Here is a 22744-nt window from a genome sequence, read left to right as displayed (position 1 = left end):
AATGCAGAGGAAATGTACTGAAGGTTCACGTAGGGCAAGAGTGGCTAGTGTAATAAAAAACATTTGAATATAATGTAAGTTGGACATGCCCATTTTCTCTGAAATTTGAATGTCTGGTGTTTGTTTCATGTTACTACTTTATTTTCAGCTTTAATCTCTGAATCAAAAATATAAATATACCCTTCACTGTATTAACTTTAGCATGGTAGATAGATAGATACTTTATTAATCCGAAGGGGAAATTCACATACTCCAGCAGCAGCATACTGATAAAGAAAATATTAAATTAAAGAGTGATAACAATGCAGGTATACAGACAGTCAATAACTTTGAATAATGTTAACATTTACCCCCAAAGGGGTGGAATTGAAGAGTCGCATAGTGTGGGGGAGGAACAATCTCCTCAGTCTGTCAGTGGAGCAGGAAAGTGACAGTAGTCTGTCGCTGAAGCTACTCCTCTGTCTGGAGATGATACTGTTTAGTGGATGCAGAGGATTCTCCATTATTGACAGGAGCCTGCTCAGTGCCCGTTGCTCTGCCACGGATGTCAAACTGTCCAGCTCCATGCCTACAATAGAGCCTGCCTTCCTCACCAGTTTGTCCAGGTGTGAGGCGTCTCTCTTCTTTATACTGCCTCCTCAGCACACCACCACGTAGAAGAGAGCGCTCGCCACAACCGTCTGATAGAACATCTGCAGCATCTTATTGCAGATGTTGAAGGACGCCAGCCTTCTAAGGAATGGTGAGACATAGGTTAGTGCTGCTCCTTAGTGATGAACAATTCACGGGCAGATTGATTCTCGATCAATTATGATCCTGTTGAGATTGAATTGAATCATTAACTGCAAACGAGAACTAAGTCACTGAAGATTCTTTCATTTATCATACAAGTATAATACTGTAACATCACACCAACACAGATTATGTTAATATTAAAATGTTTTCATAAAGTTCGTTAAATTACTTTCAACAAAATATAGAAACATAATATTCAACTAATATATTTTTGTCGTTTTTCAACCTTACACTGTTCACATAGATCCTAATATAGGCTTTTTATGGCTTAATGACTGCATACAGTATATCTTTCACTGATTCTTTCTAGCTTGAAACTGAATCATCGCCTGCAAATGAGCCATGCAATTCTTGTTCATTTGATTCTCAAATGGAATCAAACTCGTTGCACTCAGTTAGTTTACAGACAACACAGCAAACCCCAAAACAAAAGCATTAGTAGCAGTCAAGAGGTTTGTTAACACATTGAGACTAAATGCAACTAAGGATAATTCCAAAGTTGAATAATTATTTTAATTAAGCATTTTTCACTATGTTGTCTTGCTCATGCCCCCACCATTTAATGTATGAGTTAACAGTCACCATGGCAGGTGTATGAAATATTTAATTAAATATTTATTATCATCAAAGGGGAAATCAAAAGATTTATTACGTGGCAGCAGCCTAAATGTGCTCGATGAATCAAAGAATCAAATGAATTGATTCACTTAATCAAATTAGTAAAGTGAATGATAATACCCAACACTAAGCTCCATGAGGCACCATCTAAATCGCGGTTCAGTTGCTAACTGTGGAGTTTGTGCATTCTCACTTCATCTGCATGGATTTTCAGCATGTAATACAGTTTTCCTCCCACACCCCAAAAACATGCATGTTAACTTAATGAGTGATTCTGAGCTGCCCAGTCTTTATGTAGGTGTGCATGAGAGTGTGCCTTGTACAATGGTGGCATGGGTTGGGATGACTGCCAGCCTCCACTACCCTGAGTTTGATGAAGCTGTAACAATAATACAGGTAACAATAGTATGTAGTAGTTGCTATAAATATGATTATTTTTAATGATTCGTAAAAGACACAGTGAAGAAAATAATGCAAACTGATTGTAGTGTAGCTGAGCTCAAAACATTCAACATGCACATCAGCATTCTTGACGCGACAAAAAGGGTGACTATCAAGTACAACTAACTCATTTTTTTCACCTAGTAATGTTTACTGTCATACTGTCTCAGCTGAATGTTTATCCTCTGAAATGTGTTTCCTGTTTCTGCTCCACTTACAAAGGAAGAAATGATCATGGTGAAGATATTAAGGATTATTTGTCTTTAGTTTTACATTTTGAATGTTTGTCTTTATGTAGGAGGTTCCCATTTCTTTTTTCATTATATCAATATTTTGTACGTTTCTTCCACTAAACTGAGACTGACCGAACATGCTGTACTTAAAATGGTGCTGTTTTTGTGGGTACAATTTACAAAGAAACATGCTCATACGGTCAACATTTTAATCACACTAACTTTATTGTGTGAAGGGCACAGTTGATCAATCATGCATCACACTTCTTTACATTTCATTAATTCATCAGGATTTAGAAATAATGAGAGTATCAGTCCTATATTGATGGATAAAGTTATTATCATTCTAAACCAATGTGATGGCTAATTTATCATGAATCTCACTGTGGTTTTCCATTCAATTTCAATTGAATGTGGTTGGTGTGAGCTGGTAATATAAAAATTAATATGGAATCTTTCCTTAAGTAGTGACATTTAGAGGGAGCAGCATTTATGGGCTGAAGATAATAATACAAAGAATAACAATTAATTAAATACTAGTTTCTTCTCTGATATTCCATTATAGTATTAGACAGATAGTAACACAGGCACACACGACCCTCTACCTGCTGTAATATACTAAGGCAAGAGATGTTGCTGTGGTTGCAATGTAAAAAGTTACAGAAAAAACTATTCTTCAATCCAATATAACATTTCAAACAAGACCATCCTTTTTTCCTTTCTATTTTACTAGACCAAACTGCAGCAAGTCCTTGACTTGTTCCAGAAGTACCACTCAGCAACTCAGTCTGCTAATAACTGGCTCGAAGAGGCAAGTGCTTTGCTGCAGGAATCAACTCAGGGGCTGGATGTGGAACTGTCAGAAGATCTTCTTCATCATCTTACTGAGGTCACTACTTCAGAAGCTCAGTTCCACAATCATTTGCAAGTGCTGGAGACTTTGATTTCTCAACTTAGGCCGTTTTTGAGTGAGGGTGTAAATGATCAGGTGACACAAAATGTAGCATCTTTACAGCAGAAAGGAGAAGCAGTTCATCGCCAAATTCAAAGTCAGCAGGAGGTTTTGAACAGGTGTGTACTGCATTTTGATTCTTGTCTATTACTGACAGCCTTGAGAGCCACAGAATACCCTTCATGTTATTGTACACTGACATATAGACACAGGGTGGTGGTAAAGTTGTTCAAATGCATAAACACAGGAAACACGGCTAACCATATTTATTGCTGTTAAAATCCTTTCTTGTTTAACTTGAACAAAATTAAGATTACCCACAGACTGTCTTAAGTTGTACTTTGATCAGTCATCTTTGTATAGAGATCTGACATTACTGTAATCACTGGAGGGCACATCGAGTTATTTCTGTGACAGGTATATGTACAGTATATACTGAGAAGGTTCTACTTTGGAATTTTGCTGGTTTGTACTTAATTGATTTTACAGACTTCATTTATGGAGATTTTTTCTATTAGAGATGAGTTTCTCTCTCTTTACTTGAACACTGTAACTATAACGAACATGTGGATTGTTCACTGTATGCACGTTAAGAAATTAACTGATGAGTAAAAAAGTAGTAATTATACAAAATAAAGATAAATATGGCAAATTAAATGAAATTATTAATCATGAAGTCAGCTTGGGCTGGTAACATCATTTCGATAGAAGTCCACCAAATGGACAATTAAGAATGCAAGAATGAAAAAATGCAATGCTCCTTCATACCTTCAACAATATGCCTTTATAGTGCCTCTTTGCTACTGCTTTCTTATCATTAACTAAGTTAGATTTTTTTTCTTCTTTTTTGTAATCTTTTTATGTGTATGGACTATTTATTTCTTCCCTTTGTACTCAACACCAATCCCATTCAGAAAGAATTCGTAGCAGTTCTCTTTACCATTTAGTATTAAATATGTTTTTACATTTCAGGTCACTTTCCCAATGGCATGTTTATCAGACATGCAGACAACAACTGATTGAGCATATGAATGAGGTGGAGAAAAAGCTCACTGAATTCTCAACTGCTAGAGTAGCCGTCAGTCATGAAGCTGAATTAAAACTGAAAAGCCATAAGGTAAAGTGTCATGCATGCAGGAAGTCATTTTAATGACATTTTGTCTTTCCTTTGAATGTCACACTTTTGATTGTTGTATGTATAATACCTAGACTGATTGTCACTGTTTGCTTATGAATGATGCCCTGATAATTTAACTCTTTTGAAAGTTAAACTTTCTGATTGTAAGTTGTAAATTTTTTGTACAGTATAAAAATATATGGGGGTTGAGGGGTTTAAAAGTAACATACCTAAAATAAAGGCAAATCATTTTACTATTATGTATGGAAATATTTTGATGAGTAAAATTATTTTTGATATTATTGAATTACACTGGTCTACAAAAAAATATTTTTTGTTTGCTTCTGGGAACTTCAGAGCACCTCTTTATTTTACATTTTAAGTTTTTTACACTGATTTCATATATGAAATCTGAATTAAGCTAGCACGTCAGGTTTTTGAAATACACATCATTGACATTTTGATACTTTTGAATATCAATATAATATATCAACACGATATCTGGAGTTTGGACTCTGTCCCACCAAATTGTTTTGATGTGTTTATTCTGAAAACAAACCAGAAGATGATACTAGAGACACGTTAAAATTATATTTATGTCAATTTACCTCAATATAAAAGTGAGGTCAGCGTGCCCAAAAATATTGGAGGCACTCGCTTTTGCGCTTGTACTGCACATCTGTCTCTCTTTGCAAGAACCAACAGTAGTCACCCATCATGCTCGGAGTGAATTTTCCCCGATATCAGTTTTCCATCACCTTTGTATCTTGAAGAAATCTTTCCCCATGCTCATCTCTGACATTGCCTAGATTTGGTGGAAAAAAAGTCGAGATGAGAATGTAAAAAATGTGTCTTCAGTGACATTCTGACTCCCGTAAGCTAATATACTTTCAGCATATTCTCCACAAGCTCAGTATAATTCTCTGCTCTGTGCTTGTCAAGAAAATTCTGGACAATCTGCACGAATGAGGGTGCTGATTCTGTTGGCTTCAGTTTCTTTTTGAACTCATTGTCAAGCATCAGTTCACGGATTTCAGGGCCAACAAAAACACCTTCCTTAATTTTGGCTTCACTTTTCTTGAGACTAAACTTATTTCTTAAATGCTGAAATGCATCACCTTTACTGTCCAGTCACCATAGTTGTCCAAGACCTGGAACATCATAACTAAAAAACGGGACGTGCTGAACGAAAACGTTTTTCAGATTTGGAGTCAGCAAGTGAAATTTGTTAAAGTACAGGTGAATGAACTTCAAAGTGTTTTTTTTTCTCGGTAATCCATCAATTGTAGAGTTTAATATTTCCAAAACTGATGATTTATGCTTACTTGACAGTGATAAGTGGTAACTCATACATATAGTATGAATTTCCTCTCCATGGCTAAACAAGTTTTCCTCAAGAACATTTTCCAGTTGAAAGAGTATAAGTGGGTATCCAAAAGGAAGCCTGATAATGTAAACCTTAGAAAAGGCATCTATAGTGTCACTTCAACTATGCGAATAACAATATTGGTTATTTAATATATTTATGAGTGTTGAGATACCAATAATATAACAAGTGAGAACAGTCATCATTTTACATATCTTAAATTTTCAGCTCCACGCGTAATATGACTTGTGAATAAATGAACATATATTAATAATATTATAATTATTTAGCTTAAATTTTCTTGGCTTCTAGCTTTACACTGTCTTAAAATTTGTGAAAACATGAGTAATTTTTTAGGACTTTGTTTTCTGTTTGCTTAGTCTCTCGTTTCTATGGTGAATGCTTTACATGGAAAAATCACAGCATTAGAAGAGCAGGCATCCAAAATGGAACAGATTGGAAATGATGCAAGCAAAGCAACCATCAGCAGATCCATGACAACAGTGTGGCAGCGCTGGACACGTCTGCGCAATGTAGCACGAGGACAGGAGAAGGTTCTAGAAGATATGGCCCAGGAATGGAGAAGCTTCAATGACAAGGCAATTGAATTATGATTTTTCTTTTCAACCACTGGTTTTTGTAAATGTACTGAAGTAGTTTCAGCAAGTAATGCCAAACCTTGTATTTTAAAAGACTGACATTGAAATTAATGAACAATAAAATTCTGACTTTAATTAAATAAAGTTTCAATAAGAAGCTGTGCTTTTTCTGCATAGTTCATAGATGTACTGTCAGGCACATTCGCTCCTTTGACTTCATTGGTGAGGACATTGTGATGGACAGGTACTCTATGTAGGGATATTAGGAAGAAGTTAACAGTCTTAACAAGTTGATTGTGATTTTTTTTAATAATGTACTCCATCTGTTTGCTTCTGTGAAAAGAAGTGTTAATGAACTTAACCACTGACTCCAATTAACTGACTTTAGAAGGACTCGGCTACAATCACCACAACAGAGTTACTGTAGCTTTAAAAAAATACACAAGAAATCAAATAAAAACTTTTAGAAAATGAGGTATATCAGGAGGCTTAATATATTCTTTTCACAAGAGATGTAGAATACGAAAATATATTTGTAATGTAGATAATACATTTGTGTATTGGGAAGGTTACAAAATCTGCAAATACATAAAATGTTCAATCCCGTAAATGAAGATAGTTCTCTATTATCATAGTAATGATGAGGCTAAAGTTCACATCACATATTGTTGATCTGATGAGCCCCGCACTGATTGTACCTTTTATGGCAATTTGAAGAAAAATTTCTGTTACCCTTCAAAGTCTTTGTCCTTTTGTTTCAGATGGAGAAGGCAACAGTAACTATGCATCAGCTACAAGACAGGATGCCAGACAGCTCTGTGGAAAAGATCTCAAAAGCAGCATTATTGGAGTTAATGGATTACCATGACTCTTTTAGCCAGGAGATTGACCGTGAGCTCTCAGCCACAACTCTTCTTCGCCAACATGCACTCAGCATATTGCAGGATGTAGAATTCTCCTCACCATCGCAGGAGGAGCTGCCAAGTATGCAGGAAATCAAAGCCACGCAAGAACTATATGAGAGGTGAGTTCAAAATTGTTTTATACTACACTGTCCATCAGAAAGGAGGAAACTGATAGTCATCCAAAGCAAATTAATGCAAAAGTAAGCAGAGAAATATAAATAAATTAAATCTATACAGTAAGCCTGCTCTAGACCTGATATTAACTTTTAACATTGTATCCCAATCCAGAAATACGTAGGATTTTTTTATGGATAAAAAACAGTATGATGATTTACTCATTGTTGAACTGTCAAAACCAATATAGAAATTATTTTGTCACCATATTAAAACAAGTTACAGTATGTATGCAACTATGGTCACCAAGTTCTATATTTTTTCTTTTGAAAGAACAAAACTTGGTTGCCTTTGGTTTCCTTCATTTTTACTTTTTGTGTCAGGCTATAAGAGGATAAAGTGCCAGATTAAATACTACGCATTATTTTTATTTGTAGCATTTTACAGAAGGTGAAGAAGAGCAGAAAGCATGTTCAGCAAGAACTAAAAGAACGTGAAGAAGTAGAGAAGGGGTTAAACAAGGTGAAGGCATGGATTCAAGACACACGAGAATATTTGTTGAACTCCACAGTGGACATTGAAGGACAGCTTCAAGAGCTTGAGGTAACAATTCATTGAAATACTGATTTTTGGAACCATTTTACTTCTAAGGGAGCTGCTGTCTATAGTAAAATATTTGACATAATGCAGGAACTAACCCAGTACAGGATTGGAGTACATTTGGGTGCATATTAATTTGCTCAAAACAGTTTATATTCACCAGTCAACGTAAACCAAATGCATTTGCTAAAATCTTTACATTTTAAAGTACAAGGTTGCTGTTTCAGTTTCCAGCTTACTCTCCGACTTGAAGCATGTCACTTAACCTAACTGTGCACCAGTGGTAAAAATGTATGTAAACAATTTACTGTATCCTAAGCTTTTATATTCCATGTATAGGCACATCAGTCAAATATACAAGAATGGTAATTCTATATCAAACAAACAAAATCCCACAAGTTTGTTACTCATGTTAAAAAATCCCTAAAGTGTTGTTTAGCTGCACAATTTATGTAAATTTGAGGGTGACATTTGCTTTGTTAGCAGCACTTATTAGGCGCCTCCCACAAATTGAAATAATGGGATTGTGAATGTTGTTCTAATATAAAGTTCAAATAACTTGAAATATATGACAAGAATAAAAATGGCATACTATATACAGAATATATTTGTCATTAGTAATCATCTTGCTACAGTTAGAGGGTAATACATTGTGGCACGCGGCTGGGGTTGGTGCCCAGCCGGGACGCCCAGGAGGACAGGAGGAGGGCTCATTCCTCCTCCGGACCACGAGGGGGCGGCCGCCCTGGTTCCTTTGAGGGCCATGGGTGCAGGGCTTGGAAGCCCAACCCTGTAGGGGCCCGTGGTCTCCGCCAGGGGGCACCCCTATGTCTGAAGGACCCGGAACCCCAATACTTCCGCCACACCAGGAAGTACTGGGGGGAAGAAGATTGTGAACACCCGGAGGGCTTCCGGGAACACAGCCGGCACTTCCGCCACACAGGGGAGTGTCTAGGGAGTGTCGGGGATCACCTGGAGCCCATCCGGGTTCTTATAAAAGGGGCCGCCTCCCTGCAGAGAAGGACTGGAGTCGGGTGAGGAGTGGACAAGGTTTTGGAGGCAGGAGAGGAGGTGGCCTGACGAGCAGGCAGAGACTGAGTGAGAGCCTGGACTTTGGGGAGATTGGTGCTTTGGCACTGGGTTTGTGCACTTTATTGAACTGTATATAATGTACAATAAACGTGTGGTGGACTTGAATATGGTGTCCGTCTGTCTGTGTCCGGGCAGCTTATCACAACATATATTATGCATTGATAGTGAAATGAAGACAAAGTTAAATTCACTGTAGTTTGATGCACTTTTTTTTTTTTTTTTTTTTTTTTTTACAAATTTTGTATGAACATAGGCACAAGGAGTAACATGCAGCATTGAAAGAACACAGCACATACTGTATCTAAAAAATTAAATTTTTGACCTAGTACATTTGGCATTTGATTAGTTAAAAAGTAACACATTTACCTATGTGAAGGACATAATGGTTGGCCTGGTATCCTGGATGAGATGGAAAACTGGTAACATGGCTGGGAGGCCCTCTTGATGTGTGGAGAACATCAATGGATGGATGTCCCTGTCGGATTGGTTAGCATTCCCTTTCCCAGTCCAGACAATATTATTGAAGAACAGGGGTTTACTGTTTCCTGGGGCCATATGTTTCCCAGTACACTGGCTGGCAGCATTCCTCTGATGTAGCTCCCATTTGAACAGCAAAAGGTCTGCATGGGAGATATAGTTCTGGAGTGCAGTCCTGGTGGGGGCTGTTAGACGCTGGGAGTTGTTAGGAGGAGGCTCCCCAGTAAGATGGAGGTTCCACCTGACCTGGAGGTACTTCTTCCCTATAGTGCTGATGCACTAGAAGTGCTCCCAGGTCTGGGCTAAAATGAGCCCTCTTCTTCACCCAGGTTAGTTGATGTAGGGTGACATGGAGGGAAGGAAGGAAGAAAAGAAAAGAAAAGAAAAAGCAGTGGTGGTTTTGAACAGGGAAAATACAATTGTGACAAATTACTTTGTAAAATCAAAACAGATAATACTGAGCACAAGACTTGTGTGGTCTAGGTTGTGTCTGGTGTTTGGGGCATTGCTATGTCTCCTACAGCTCACAACTGAATTTATGTTGTGTAATGTGTGCTGAGTTTTTATACAAGCAGCATATACTGTATTTACTGCAAAAAATGCAGTATTTTTAAAACGTGTAGCATTCCCTTTAATAGTTGGTCAGTCTATCACATTACCTTGAATGAACACAATCTATTTACATAACTGGGGTTCGAGTTTGTTACCTATATAACTGTGTTTATAGTTACAGATTTGATCTTGGTTGATCCCAAAGTCCTGAAATTTTCTCCATCAATTCCAATGTACTAGATTTAGTTGTGTTTTGAATAACTTTTTTCATGTATGGCTCTCTTTTCAGTCTCCTTTAATTGTATGATAAATAGTATGGAATTCTTGATTATGTTAAGCTGTTTTATCTGTTTTTTCTAAGCATTTTGCAGATGAACTATACGCTTTGTTCTGCCTTGACTAGGTCTTACAGCAGGAGGCCATCTCTCATCGTCAAACTGTGGAGAAAACCGCTGAACAGCAGCAGAACAAATATTTGGATCTATATACAATTCTTCCATCTGAGCTATCGGTTCAGCTAGCAGAGGTTACTCTGGCTTTGGGGGTCACAGAAGACCAGGTAAGCTCTTTGACATTTATGACATTATTTTACAAGTTTCTGAAACTAGTCATCATTAATCAATTATCCACCTGCATATACATTTTCCAACCTGTTTTATCCAGTTCAGGGCCACACAGTCTGGAACCTTTTCCAACATTAAAGTGTGTAGCTATCAATTTTGAGTTTCAAGTCAAATTGATACATCGCTACACTAAATCATCACAGAACAAATTAGAGATGCTAGATAACCTAACCTGCATGTCTTAAGGATGGAAGGAAACATAGTGACTTATTCAAAAATAAAGGGATCTTTATGCATTTTCTGTGCTCTTTTTATTAAAAAGATACAAGTGAAAGAAAGAGAAGTGCAACAAGCAAGAATTGTGAATGAGGATATAAAGTCAAGAATTCAAGATGTTTCTGAAAAAATGAAGGCAATTTCATTGAAACTCAAGGAAAAAACTTTGAATATTGCCCAAGCTAAAGAAGAGACAAAGGTATGTTTGTATTGTAAGGGCAGTTATTTGTAGAATATCAAGGTGATATTGTAGTATTCAAGAGTGCTCACTGATGTGTAGGCTTAAATTTTAACAGTTGTTATGTATTCATTAGCTAGTTTGGAATTAAAACCTGTGGTAGTTCAGCAAAAGGTTTTCCTGGGATTGTCCTAGAGCAGCGCTTCCCAATTGGGGGTGCCAGAATCCATCGAGGAAGAAAAATGAAAAACATTATTTGTACAAAATCTTAATTTATCTATTCATTCCTAAATGATGAAATTGTTTCATACTTGTATTTTGTGTGGTTGAAGTGTGGAAGGCTGCTCTTTCCACCCTCTTGTTAGCTGTGAATAAAGTATCCATTATTCATAAAGCTTCAATTGGTGATCTGTTTTTCTGCGTTAACCTCATATTTTTTCATACTTCTTCTCAAACCAAGGGGGTGCGAAATCGGCCTTGTCCGTCACAGGGGGTGTGAGGGTAAAATGAATCGGGAAGCGCTGTCCTAGAGCTGTGCACATTTGCCGATACACTTGCAAAATAGTTATAAATATAATGTTTATGGATTTTTTAATTAAGTTCATTTGTTAAAGAAATAAGTCTAAGATGTTTTTTATTATTAAAAGAAAATGGATATATTTTTTGCAGTGCCTTTGTGAGGAGCTTGAGGGCTGCAGTATTATACTACTTGAACTAGATGCATCAGTGCAAGACTTTTCAGAGCAATGTCCTGAACTTGCCAGACATCTTAATGATGCCATAGAGAAACTCACCGATATTCATCTGCATACTCGCAGACTAGCAGATTACAGGGTGGCAAAACTGAAAAAGGTACTGCACAAAAAATAATTTTCTGCTGATTTATTTTAAAATGTAAAATATATTGTCAAATTTGTTCGGGGACATACACAAAGGATATTTTTGTCTTATGAGTATTTATACTGTAATTAAATATAACATTCGTACTGTAAACTTGCCTTCATGATGAAATGCATAGCTGCCTCCTTAAACAGAGCATTAAACTCTCCCTGACATGTTCACTACTGCTAGATGACTGAGAAGTGAAAGGATGGGAAGGTATTGAATAATATTATCTGAAATATATTTTTGCACAAGTTTTGTAATGTCAGTGAATTATTGTGATACCACTTAAAGTTTCAATTAATTAAATTAACATTTCATAAAAAAAGTAAAAGAAAATGTCAAAATGTTCATGATTTTGGTATTGGAAAGAATTTAGAGAAAAATATATTAATGAAGTCTACAGTATTTTTCAGTGCAGAACATTTCCTAAACCAGATAGCACAATTCTGTAATCTACACCTCATCCTCAGAATTCCAGACCCAGTATCATACCTTAACAAGCTTGTCCATTTCTGATGTTTATGAAATGTTTGTATTTATGCAGTATGTGTACCTAATCTGTTTTCTCCTGTCATTATGTCATGAAGTCTGCAACACATTTGGAAGAGTTTAATGAAATGCTTGAATTTATTCTGAAATGGACAGAGAAAGCCAAGGCTTTGGTTAAAAGCAAAATCAACTGGCACTCAGCAAGTCATATCTATGATCAAATGAGAACCTACCAGGTATTTTCTTTCCTGAAGCTGATATAATACAACTTGACTTACAGGATGTTAAGCAGAGAGTGTACTGCACCTTTGAGTAGCCATACTGAAGGTGCACAAAAGCACCGACAGCTGACCAAGTGGTCTTAAATTTTAAACACTTTAAAAGTGTATATCTTTTTATTGGTGTTGCAATATATGCAGATGGTTTCAGTGTTTCACCTGGAGCTCAGAGTATGCACAGCACCAAGTAATAATACATGTAGAGAGATAATGCTAAAAACAGATCTGGAAAAGTTAGAATTCTGGCTGACTGTGAGAGGGCACTTTTGAACAGAAACTTGGCCTGCCCAATGTAATGCTTCAGTTGTTTGATTTATTAGAATGTTTACCAAATTACTAAACATAAATCTCAAAATTTGGTAGATTATACATGTACTGTAATTGTCAGTAATGTTCAGTATTTCAAATATATATTTTTAGTAGAGAGTTCATTTTCTTAATAACTTACAATTTTTGTAGCCTAAGTCAATTCAATTCATTTTTGTATAACAGTCTTCACTGAATCCAGTCTAAGAGTGTTTACATATATTTACAACTATAATGTACGGTAGTAACAGTAATTTCTACACTATTTACATACATTAATATACACAGTACATTAAATTTACAGTGAAACTAATAATTGCAATGAATCATGACCATTTAAAATCAGTTTACATTATAAATTAGATATGGTCGGTTGACAGTGGATGAGAGGTAAGCAAAAACTCCTGTCACCAGCGTTGCCTGAAAAAATCTCTGTGGTAGTCTGTGATGAAGACCAACTTGCCAATGGACTGATCTCTTCCTCCTTTGTGGGACAAGCTACTAAGAAACAGATTAAATAGGCTTAGAAATTAGAAATATACATGAATTTCAATTAAAAATGTTATTTATGTTGTAAAGAGGCACTATAGCAATTTGTAACTAATTGTGTATGCTATATTGTTACAGGTGTTTTTAGTGTGTTGTGTATTTTGTGATATTTGGTCAGAAGAAACGACAGTTAAAAAATAAACAACTTTTACAAAGTACCTTATATTTTGTTAGGCTGTTCTCCGAGAGTCTGGAGAGATCCACAGTGACTTGGAGGCCATGTCTGAGAAGGCTGAGTGTCTGTTAGAGGTGTATAACACCGAAGAGATGTCTCAGCAGGTATCAGAACTCAGTCGGCACACTGGACACCTTCAACAGAGAATCAGAACAAGACTCCAGAGCTTACAAGATGGAGGGAAGGTGGGTCATTTTACAAAAAGAGAATGTTATGGCATGTACAGCTCATGTGGATGTTCCACTGTAGTCTTACACACTGTAAACCACAGTTATTGAATGCCTAGATTAATCAGATTTAACCAAGCCTGTGCCGTATTGTGTACTGATGTCACCAATTGCATGTTGTTACTGTAGTTCTAGTGACTCAAAATACCTTGGCCTGTGCACATTTATCAGACATGATAAGCTGAAGCTCAACAGCTAATCACTGTGTTTTTTGCTTTGTTTTTATTTTTATTTATCCTTTTGCTAATGTATCCAAGTGCAGCCATTCTCTTACTGTATCTCTTGTACAAACCAGACATTGAGGGTTTTGGTTAATGGACTTATTAGGAGTAAAATCTGAGATGCTAACAGAATGAAAACTGCTTAAATGCAATGCCTAAATATTAAAGACAGAATCACTGAAACAAAGCACCTTAAATTATTGTCCATAAAGCCTGACGGCATCAGATGAGACTACTTTTACAGTACAACATTATGATGTAGTTAAATACTTAAGACAGAATTGATTTTTCAGGACTGTCAGTTTCACTTGTGGAAACAGAATCATGTGCTATTTTTGAAATCCAGCAAAGATTTTTCTTTACTTAGAACAATCCATCCATGTACTTTGTAGACAGCCTTATTCAGTAATAGAGTAAGGGGAAGGCAAATCATCTTGCCCAAGGTAGAAGCCACCTGTAAATGGTATACCAGTCTTCACAGTGTTGGTGCGGAAAAAATAGAAGTTTGTTTATCTCTTGGCGGCAACAGCAAATTCAGTTTGTATGGATCTTAGGGTAGAGTATAAATATACCTTTTACAATTTGGTAGTATTTGGTCTAGAATCCAATAATAGGGAAAGTACACCTACAGGAATATTTTATCTTTTTATTCAAAATCAGTGTTTAGTGGTAGAATTTATATTGTGTTAACCACTTGAAACCCTAAAAGAGTAATATATTTAAACAAAGACTAGGTATTTTGATTTTGTGATGAATTTTATTTCTTTGTGTTGTATTTAAATTAATCCAAATCTGGAATAAAACCATGCTAGAGTCTGCTAAAATATTACTTAAACAGATTTAAATACAGGTACTGCATGTTTTCTTATAGAACTGTATTGAACATATATGCTTTTATGTTAATGAACAAAAAAATCTGTTGTCATTTTGTGTTGGTTTTACCACTATGTATTGAGTAAATTGCATTGTGTAAATGTAATTTGTGTGCTAAATATGCCTTTTCACAATTTTGCTGTGTTTACTTATGTAACTAGGTATAGGTTTTTGCACATATGTGCCCTATGATAAACTGTTGTCCCATCCAGGATGTTTTCCACCTTATACCCAGTGCTGTTGGGACTGGTACTCCCACACCTGAATTCTCAATTGTGGGTTACAAATAGGGGACAGGTATATTAATGCTGTAAAGAATTATCATACTAATCGAGCTATAGGATAGTAAATAGCTGCAGGCAAGTTTGGCCTCATAAAATGACTTTCATTGCAATACTTCTCATGAGATTACACGATGTCAAAAAGTATCTAATTATATTTTCAATATTCTAACCATGGGTTTTTTTGATACTCCATATGAAAACTATATTGTATCACTTAGTATGTCTACAAATACAGTGCATAAACAAAAGACTTTCAAAGCTCACACAAGCAACATTTTTGTTTTGTGTTTAATTTTGTCACAGCAAACAAAGTGCCTAAAATTAATATATATCAATATATCAATATATATATAGTATGTACTTTTACAATAACATTTGTTGTGAAGTAAAAAAAAAAAGTGCTTTCGTTGATCCAAATTGCTCAAAAGAGGGAAAATTAATTGTGGTTTAATTATGATTTTTTCAAGATTATTATCTTAAGTAAAAATCATAATATACTGTAAAGTTATGCATTTTGTCTCTCTGCCAGTTTAGCATCTGTTTTCAGGATTTACTCAGGTTGGCTGGTTGCACTTGTAAAGGTTGTATTGGAAAAAAAAAAGTTTATTCCCAGATATCCTTTCTGATGTCGACATCCTTTGGTAGTTATTTATGACACGCAAGAGGGAAGGTGACACCAGGTTACACTGGTAAAGGTTATACTTATGTGTAATAGTATGATATTTTTTAACAGGATATGGAGCGATTTGAAGCTGAAGTACATGCTCTCCACAATGCTTTAGAGCAAGCTCAGACAACACTGACATCGCCTGACCTGGCACGACTGAGTCTTAAGGAGCAGTTGTCTCATCGACAGGTACGGTGCAAAAATCCTCATTTTACACTGAATGATGGAACAATGCATGAAACTGCATTCCATGTGTTGTTCCATAAAATGGTTATTATAAGTTTCTAGTACATTTTTTGCAGGAAAAAGGTCATGAAAACATTTTTCTTTTTTAGTATAAGGGTTTGTAGTAGTATTTTAGTCTAATGCTAGTAGTCTCATTTATTTCATAAATTCTAGTCACCAGCAACAGTGTAGTGAAGTGGAATAAGAGGAGTTTTCTTAAAAGCAACTGTAAAACTAGAAAACTGAAATAAATCAGAAAATGATTAGTCAGGTTCAATAATAAATGAAAATACTTATAATTGTCTCATATTATCCATCCATCCATTATCTAACCCACTATATCCTAACTACAGGGTCACAGGGGTGTGCTGGAGCCAATCCCAGCCAACACAGGGCGTAATGCCAGCCCACCGCAGTGTCTTATATTATTATTTATTTAATTAACATGTTTACTTAGTGCAACATAGAATATCAGGATAACTTGCAGCTTTTTATAGATTTTTTTGTACATTTGGAGCATATTTACAGCACATTCAGGTTAATCAGAATTCTCCACACAAGCATAAACATATGCACAAAGTACCAAGGACATACATTTTTTTTGACATACAATATTTTTAATAACCCATTTCTGAAAAAATGTTTCACATATTACTTAATTCCTGACCAACGAAGAGGAGGAAAGCAGGTCTTTAGTTCAAAAGCTCCATTTCATTTCAGCTCTCTTCAATGCTGTTTACAAGGTGATTTTCCAGAAATTGTCTGTTTGACAGTGTTTCAGCAATACAAGTGTTGGGACATTGTGAGTGTATGACAGAATAATTGACATTTGTATTTTTATGCAAATTATTTAATGATGTGTTCACGTGCTATTGGAGTTTGCAGAGCTCCAACTTGTGATGTTTCACCTTCTCACTTCAGTCACATGAGTTTCCGGATTTTCTATTTGGAGAAACGCGAGTTTGCTGTTGATTTGTTACTTGGTCTTTAAAAAAAGCAATTAAAAATAACCTATATTAGCCAACCCGCGGCGTAGCATACACCGCATAATTATGTATTGATGGGTGAACACTTCCTGAAAGACACAGTTGTCCAAATTGGGTTGGTTTTGAGGATACGACTGTAGGTGAATGAAAAGATGTAATTCTGGAGAGGGCAACATACAATACAGCGTTTTACATGCTGCATACAGCGATTCACATCGAAGTATAGACACTGCTAAGACCATGGAATACCCCTCGCAAACTGTTTTACACGCTGCATACAGCGATTCACATCCGCGACAAACAAATTGTTTTACATGCTGCATACAGCGATTCACATCCATGACAAACATGCCTCTTCTTAGATAGTCCTGCCGCGTCCACCCTCGTTCTCGAAGCATACACACCGCCTGGTCATGTGCCCGCTCGCAAGAGAAACTCATGGAGACCCGCCCACCAACTCTAAGACCAGCATGTAAAACAGTTTGCGATGGTGGACACGGTCGTGCGTCATAACCGAAAAGAATACACTGGAACCTTGGTTCACGACCATAATTCGTTCCAAAACTCTGGTCGTAAACCGATTTGGTCGTGAACCGAAGCAATTTCTCGCATAGGATTGTATGTAATTACAATTAATCAGTTCCAGACTGTACGAACTGTATGTAAATATATATTTTAAGTTTTTAAGCACAAATACGAGAGTTTTCTGGGTTCCGCATGGAATCACTCGAAATAAGTAGCCAAGGATTTTTTTTTCTATTTTTCTCATGTACTTCGATCCTTTTTAAACTTTTTCCAAGTATTCACTGCCAACATCAATGCACTTTTGGGCTCTTCTGACCCACGGCGCAAAACACTCGCGAAAGGCTGTCTTTGGGAGGTTGTCCAGCTGTTCTTTGACAGCTGGAATCAGTTCCTCTCGAGTTTCGAAGTTGTGGCCTCGCAGGGATTCTGTCACCTTCGGGAAGAGCCAAAAGTTACATGGTGCAAGATCAGGCGAGTAGGGTGGCGGGTTCAAAACGTTGACACCACTGTCTTCAATGAAATGCTTCGTCGCATTAGCCGTGTGGGCTGGAGCATTGTCATGATGCAAAAAGTGCCTTCGCAAGTTCTTGGACTGGCCTCTAGCCATCGCAGAAAAAACGTCAGGCAGGCAGTGGTGTGCCACTCAGAGGTCACAGTTTTCCTCTCCATCAGCAGGATTGACGCAACAATGCCATCGATGTTGAAAAAGATGGCAAACATGGTGCGTTCCACCGAGCGGATTAAACCATCAGAAAAGTCGTAAAAAATCATCACTCGAAAGTCACAAACGCACGGAGTCAGGAGCTTCGCCGCTAGCGCCGGCTGCGCACTCTCAGTTCGTTTGCTTCTCGTGTTCATTCTGAAGGAAGAGAGGGAGCAAAACATCTGAACAAAAAAATGCAACCACTTGAATAATCCCTCTACACAGCAGAACAGGTTTCGACAGGCTGACACTCGACAAACGATAAAATTCCGCGTGGACCCCAGACAACCCTCGTATAGTTAATTAAACCATAGAATGCACAGCGTAATATTAAACTAAATGTAAAAACATTGAATAACACTGAGAAAACCTTGAACAACAGAGAAAACTAACACTGCAATAGTTTGCGTAATAGCGCTACCAACCACTGGCTAAAAACACTTTTTTTTTTAATGAGTTTTAAGCACAGGGAAAAAAATGAACATTTGAAACAATCCGTAATTTAATAAACCACCAAGAAAAGTAACATTGCAACAACGCACACTACGAACCGATCGCTGTAAACAGAAGTGAAAACAAAATCAAGCCCAGTGCATTCTTTAACTGCCTTCCTACCTTATGAGTTCAGCCCCCTCTCTCTCACGCTGCCTGTGTGTGTGTGTCTGTCTCTCTCTAGCGCTGCCTGTGCGTGTCCGCGGCTCTCTTTCTCTCGGGCTGCCTGTGTGTATGCGTCTGTCTCTCTCTGGCGCTGCCTGTGTGTGTGCGCAGCTCTCTCTCTGGCGCTGCCTGTGTGTGTGCCTCTGTCTCTCTCTGGCGCTGCCTGTGTGTGTGCGCGGCTCTCTCTCTCGCGCTGCCTGTGTGTGTGCATCTGTCTGTCTCTGGCGCTGCCTGTGTGTGTGCGCGACTCTCTCTCTCGGGCTGCCTGTGTGCCTCTGTCTCTCTCTGGAGCTGCCTGTGTGTGTGCGCGGCTCTCTCTCTCACGCTGCCTGTATGTGTGCCTCTGTCTCTCTCATGCGCTGCCTGTGTGTGTAAGCGTCTCTCTCTCGCGCTGCCTCTGTGTGAACCGAGGTTCCACTGAGGTTGACTAATGAAAAGTCAACGTGGCTCAGAGGTGCATGTGGAGTCTAGCAGAGACGAACGTGAATGCGGCCGAGTTAGTGGGCGTAGCTCTGCGAGTTGTCGTCGTATCCAATGGTCTTAGACTTGGTTGGCGTGGCTGTCTTGCGTGCTTTCCATGGGTGGCTACTTGTCGGTGTGTGCTTTCCATGGGTGGCTACTTGTCAGCGGCTTAGTGAATTATATATATAGATATTTTTCATGAGCACAAAGTATGAAAATGGCATTTCTGACTAATCAGGTTATATTTTTTTATTTTAATCAACTGACTAAAGTGAAAGTCTATGTTACATTATCCATCCATCCATTTTCCAACCCGCTGAATCCGAACACAGGGTCACGGGGGTCTGCTGGAGCCAATCCCAGCCAACACAGGGCACAAGGCAGGAAACAATCCTGGGCAGGGTGCCAACCCACCGCAGGACACACACAAACACACCCACACACCAAGCACACACTAGGGCCAATTTAGAATCGCCAATCCACCTAACCTGCATGTCTTTGGACTGTGGGAGGAAACCGGAGCACCCGGAGGAAACCCACGCAGACACGGGGAGAACATGCAAACTCCACGCAGGGAGGACCCGGGAATCGAACCCAGGTCCCCAGATCTCCCAACTGCGAGGCAGCAGCGCTACCCACTGTGCCACCGTGCCGCCATGTTACATTATATATCAGAGTATTCAGGTAGCTTTGTTTTCTCCAAATTGTCCAACCTGGAGCTCTGAGTTTGCAGGGCATTCATGTGGAATTTTCCGACTTGGAAACTCATATTTACTATCAGTCCAATAGCAAGTGACATAGATATTGTTGGCTGCTGTTGTTCAAGATTAGTCTCCATTCAAGCCCATTATATCAGGAACTTTATCTCTGATCTCCATGAAAACTAGATTAAAATTTTTTCTCAATCATCACTTCTGATAACACAGGGTAAGTAACTAATAAAAAAATATCATTTTTTAGAAGAGTATTCTTTTAAATGAGTTTAGGATCACACAATGAGGAAGAGGTGAGGATTCAGTAAGTAGCCTTCAGGTCCAATACTTTTTACTTTTCTGTAAAATTTTCAATACTGTGCAGTGCATTATGAAACATACTTGAATAATTTGTTTAACAGTGTTATAAAACAATGAGAATTTTCTTCTGAAATATATTTAGTGTAAGAAGTTTAGATCTACAATATTAAGCTATCAGTTTTTCTGTATTGTGATATACTTCAAAATAAAATGATAGATAATGCTTTCTATTTCTCTCTAATATTTTTAACATTTTTTAAAATTAATTTTCCTTACTTGTTTCCTGTCTTAGCGCTTACTCACTGAAATGGAGACATTTAAGCAGAAGGCTCAGGCAGTGCAGAAGTGTCAGAGTGCCTTGAGGATCCCTGAAGAGGTTGTCACAAATCTCCCTATTTGTAAGACAGCTCTGAGACTGCAGGATGAGGCAAGCCGCCTACAGCACACCACCATTCAGCAATGTAACATACTACAGGTGTGACCACAGACCACGTCTTAGCCATGTTTTAGTGCATACGTCCAGCTACTGTGTGCTGTTTTGTTTAAAATTGTTTGAATTGTTCATATAATGGTATACCTTGAGTGGATTTGTATTCCGTATGTTGTATATTTTGGGTTGCATCCTTATCCAAGACAGTTTACAAGATCAGAATACAGTAAAATTTTTGAAATATGTACTTTTTACAGTTGGAGCTTAGGTACTTTGCTCAAGTTCACAAAGATAGTCAGAGGCAGAGATTACATTTGGAATCTGTATAGTTTAATGTTCAGTGCTCTTGCCACTACATCACACTGCCTGCTGGTATAATGTCAATTACTCATTTAAAGATTTCAAAAAATGTAAATTTCATTTAATTATTAAACTCCTCAAACACATGATAGAACTAGAATTATGGAGTGAACCTTTATCAGCCATATAAAGGTGATGGTTAGTCTGAGCACTGCATGTTTTATGTATGAGCTGGAATTGATGCTTTTGCTTTGTTTAAAAGTAAGGTGACTGTGTTGCTTCCTAAAAATCAAGAAACTATCGACACTCAGACACTCATAAGATCACAAACAATGATGCTATGATAACAAGAGTGTATTCAAATTCCTCCATTTAATTTAATAGGAAACACATGTTCTTACCTGATGCACTCCTCGCCCCTGATACACATGAAAATACAGCCTGTGAACCGCTGGGGCGCGTACAGCCACTCTAACCCCGACACAGACAGGCTGAGAAGATTGCCACATAACACCCAGTTTATTTACATGTGGGGGTGCTTCCTTCGCTTCCCACAGCAACACAATAGCCACACCACAGTACAGCAAAGTAAGCACAGTCCCTTCTCTTTGCCAGTCGTTTCCTTTTCCCAGTTCTTCTGCCTCCACTCTGCTTCAGCAAGCTTCATCCTCCTCCTCGAATGGAGTGAGGAGACTCCTTTTATTCTCCTCCTGGGAGTGCTCAAATCTTGGCATGCCCGGCGGGAATCCGTGGTGCCTACAGTTGCCCTGGAGGTCTACCCTCTAGCGTCCCAGGGGAGGTAGTGCCTTGGAGATGCTCTCTTCCCTGGTCCTTCCAGCCTGCTGGTGTCCTGGCCGGTTAATGGCGGAGGCTGACCGTCACAAATCCTAATAAGAGTGAGTGTATTGCACAGGGCTATTGATCAGCAGACAGTCTATGCAGAAAGACTATTGAGAGAAAGCAACAGAAATACTGTTTAATTTTAATTTAAATACATACAGTATGAAATCTCACTGGTCCAGTCAACCTAAGAGAGAAGGAAAAGAATGAAAGAGAAACAAAAGAGAATAAACATAGAAGAATTTGTAGGTAAATCCTTGATGAATTTAAGTAAAACGTAACACACATTTCGTGTATTGCGCCTTTGGATTCAAACAATCTGGGATTGCATGGCCCAATGGTAAGTGTTTAACTTCAGCCTGAAAGAATTAGAGTAATGTTGACATAAACCAAGAAACTGAGCAATTAATAAGATTATTTTAAGGGCTATTTTTGTGCCTGAAACACCCCTGTCTCATGAACGCTTAAAAGAAAAATTGCTGTTCTATTCAAAATTGAAACTGAGTCAGTGGCTTTGTTTCGTGGTGGCAGTTTTTTATACTATATTTTATTCCTGATATATTTCAAAGAAGAGTAAGTTACTATCAATAAACATAAATAATTAAGGTATTCTAAACCAGCAAAAGTGGCCTGGAAGTGTGGATTGTGTTAATCTTTGTTTAGATGCTGTTTAGAAAGCCTTTCAGTATTGACCTCCAAACACTGAACACCCTCTAGTAGAAAAAAACATGCAAATTGCAATAAATAAGGTTGTAAACTGCTGAAATTAAT

General features: G+C 37.7%; 1 protein-coding gene across 7 annotated transcripts in view; it reads left to right on the top strand.

Annotated features, from left to right (window-relative positions):
• Positions 1 to 22744, top strand: part of LOC114648588 (nesprin-1-like) — a 360492-nt gene that overhangs the window by 192119 nt on the left and 145629 nt on the right. For all 7 annotated transcript variants that reach the window (XM_051924543.1, XM_051924540.1, XM_051924539.1 and 4 more), the window contains 12 exons: positions 2821 to 3158; positions 4012 to 4156; positions 5903 to 6121; positions 6883 to 7145; positions 7578 to 7743; positions 10265 to 10420; positions 10747 to 10899; positions 11548 to 11730; positions 12351 to 12488; positions 13560 to 13745; positions 15899 to 16021; positions 20696 to 20878. In XM_051924543.1, coding sequence (XP_051780503.1) covers positions 2821 to 3158; positions 4012 to 4156; positions 5903 to 6121; positions 6883 to 7145; positions 7578 to 7743; positions 10265 to 10420; positions 10747 to 10899; positions 11548 to 11730; positions 12351 to 12488; positions 13560 to 13745; positions 15899 to 16021; positions 20696 to 20878 — 2253 coding nt within the window. The remainder of the gene's footprint in view (positions 1 to 2820; positions 3159 to 4011; positions 4157 to 5902; positions 6122 to 6882; positions 7146 to 7577; positions 7744 to 10264; positions 10421 to 10746; positions 10900 to 11547; positions 11731 to 12350; positions 12489 to 13559; positions 13746 to 15898; positions 16022 to 20695; positions 20879 to 22744) is intronic.

This window comes from Erpetoichthys calabaricus, chromosome 3, assembly GCF_900747795.2.
Source record: "Erpetoichthys calabaricus chromosome 3, fErpCal1.3, whole genome shotgun sequence".
NCBI lineage: Eukaryota > Metazoa > Chordata > Cladistia > Polypteriformes > Polypteridae > Erpetoichthys > Erpetoichthys calabaricus.
Note: the sequence above shows the minus strand (reverse complement) of the source record. Positions and strands in the feature narration are given on the sequence as shown.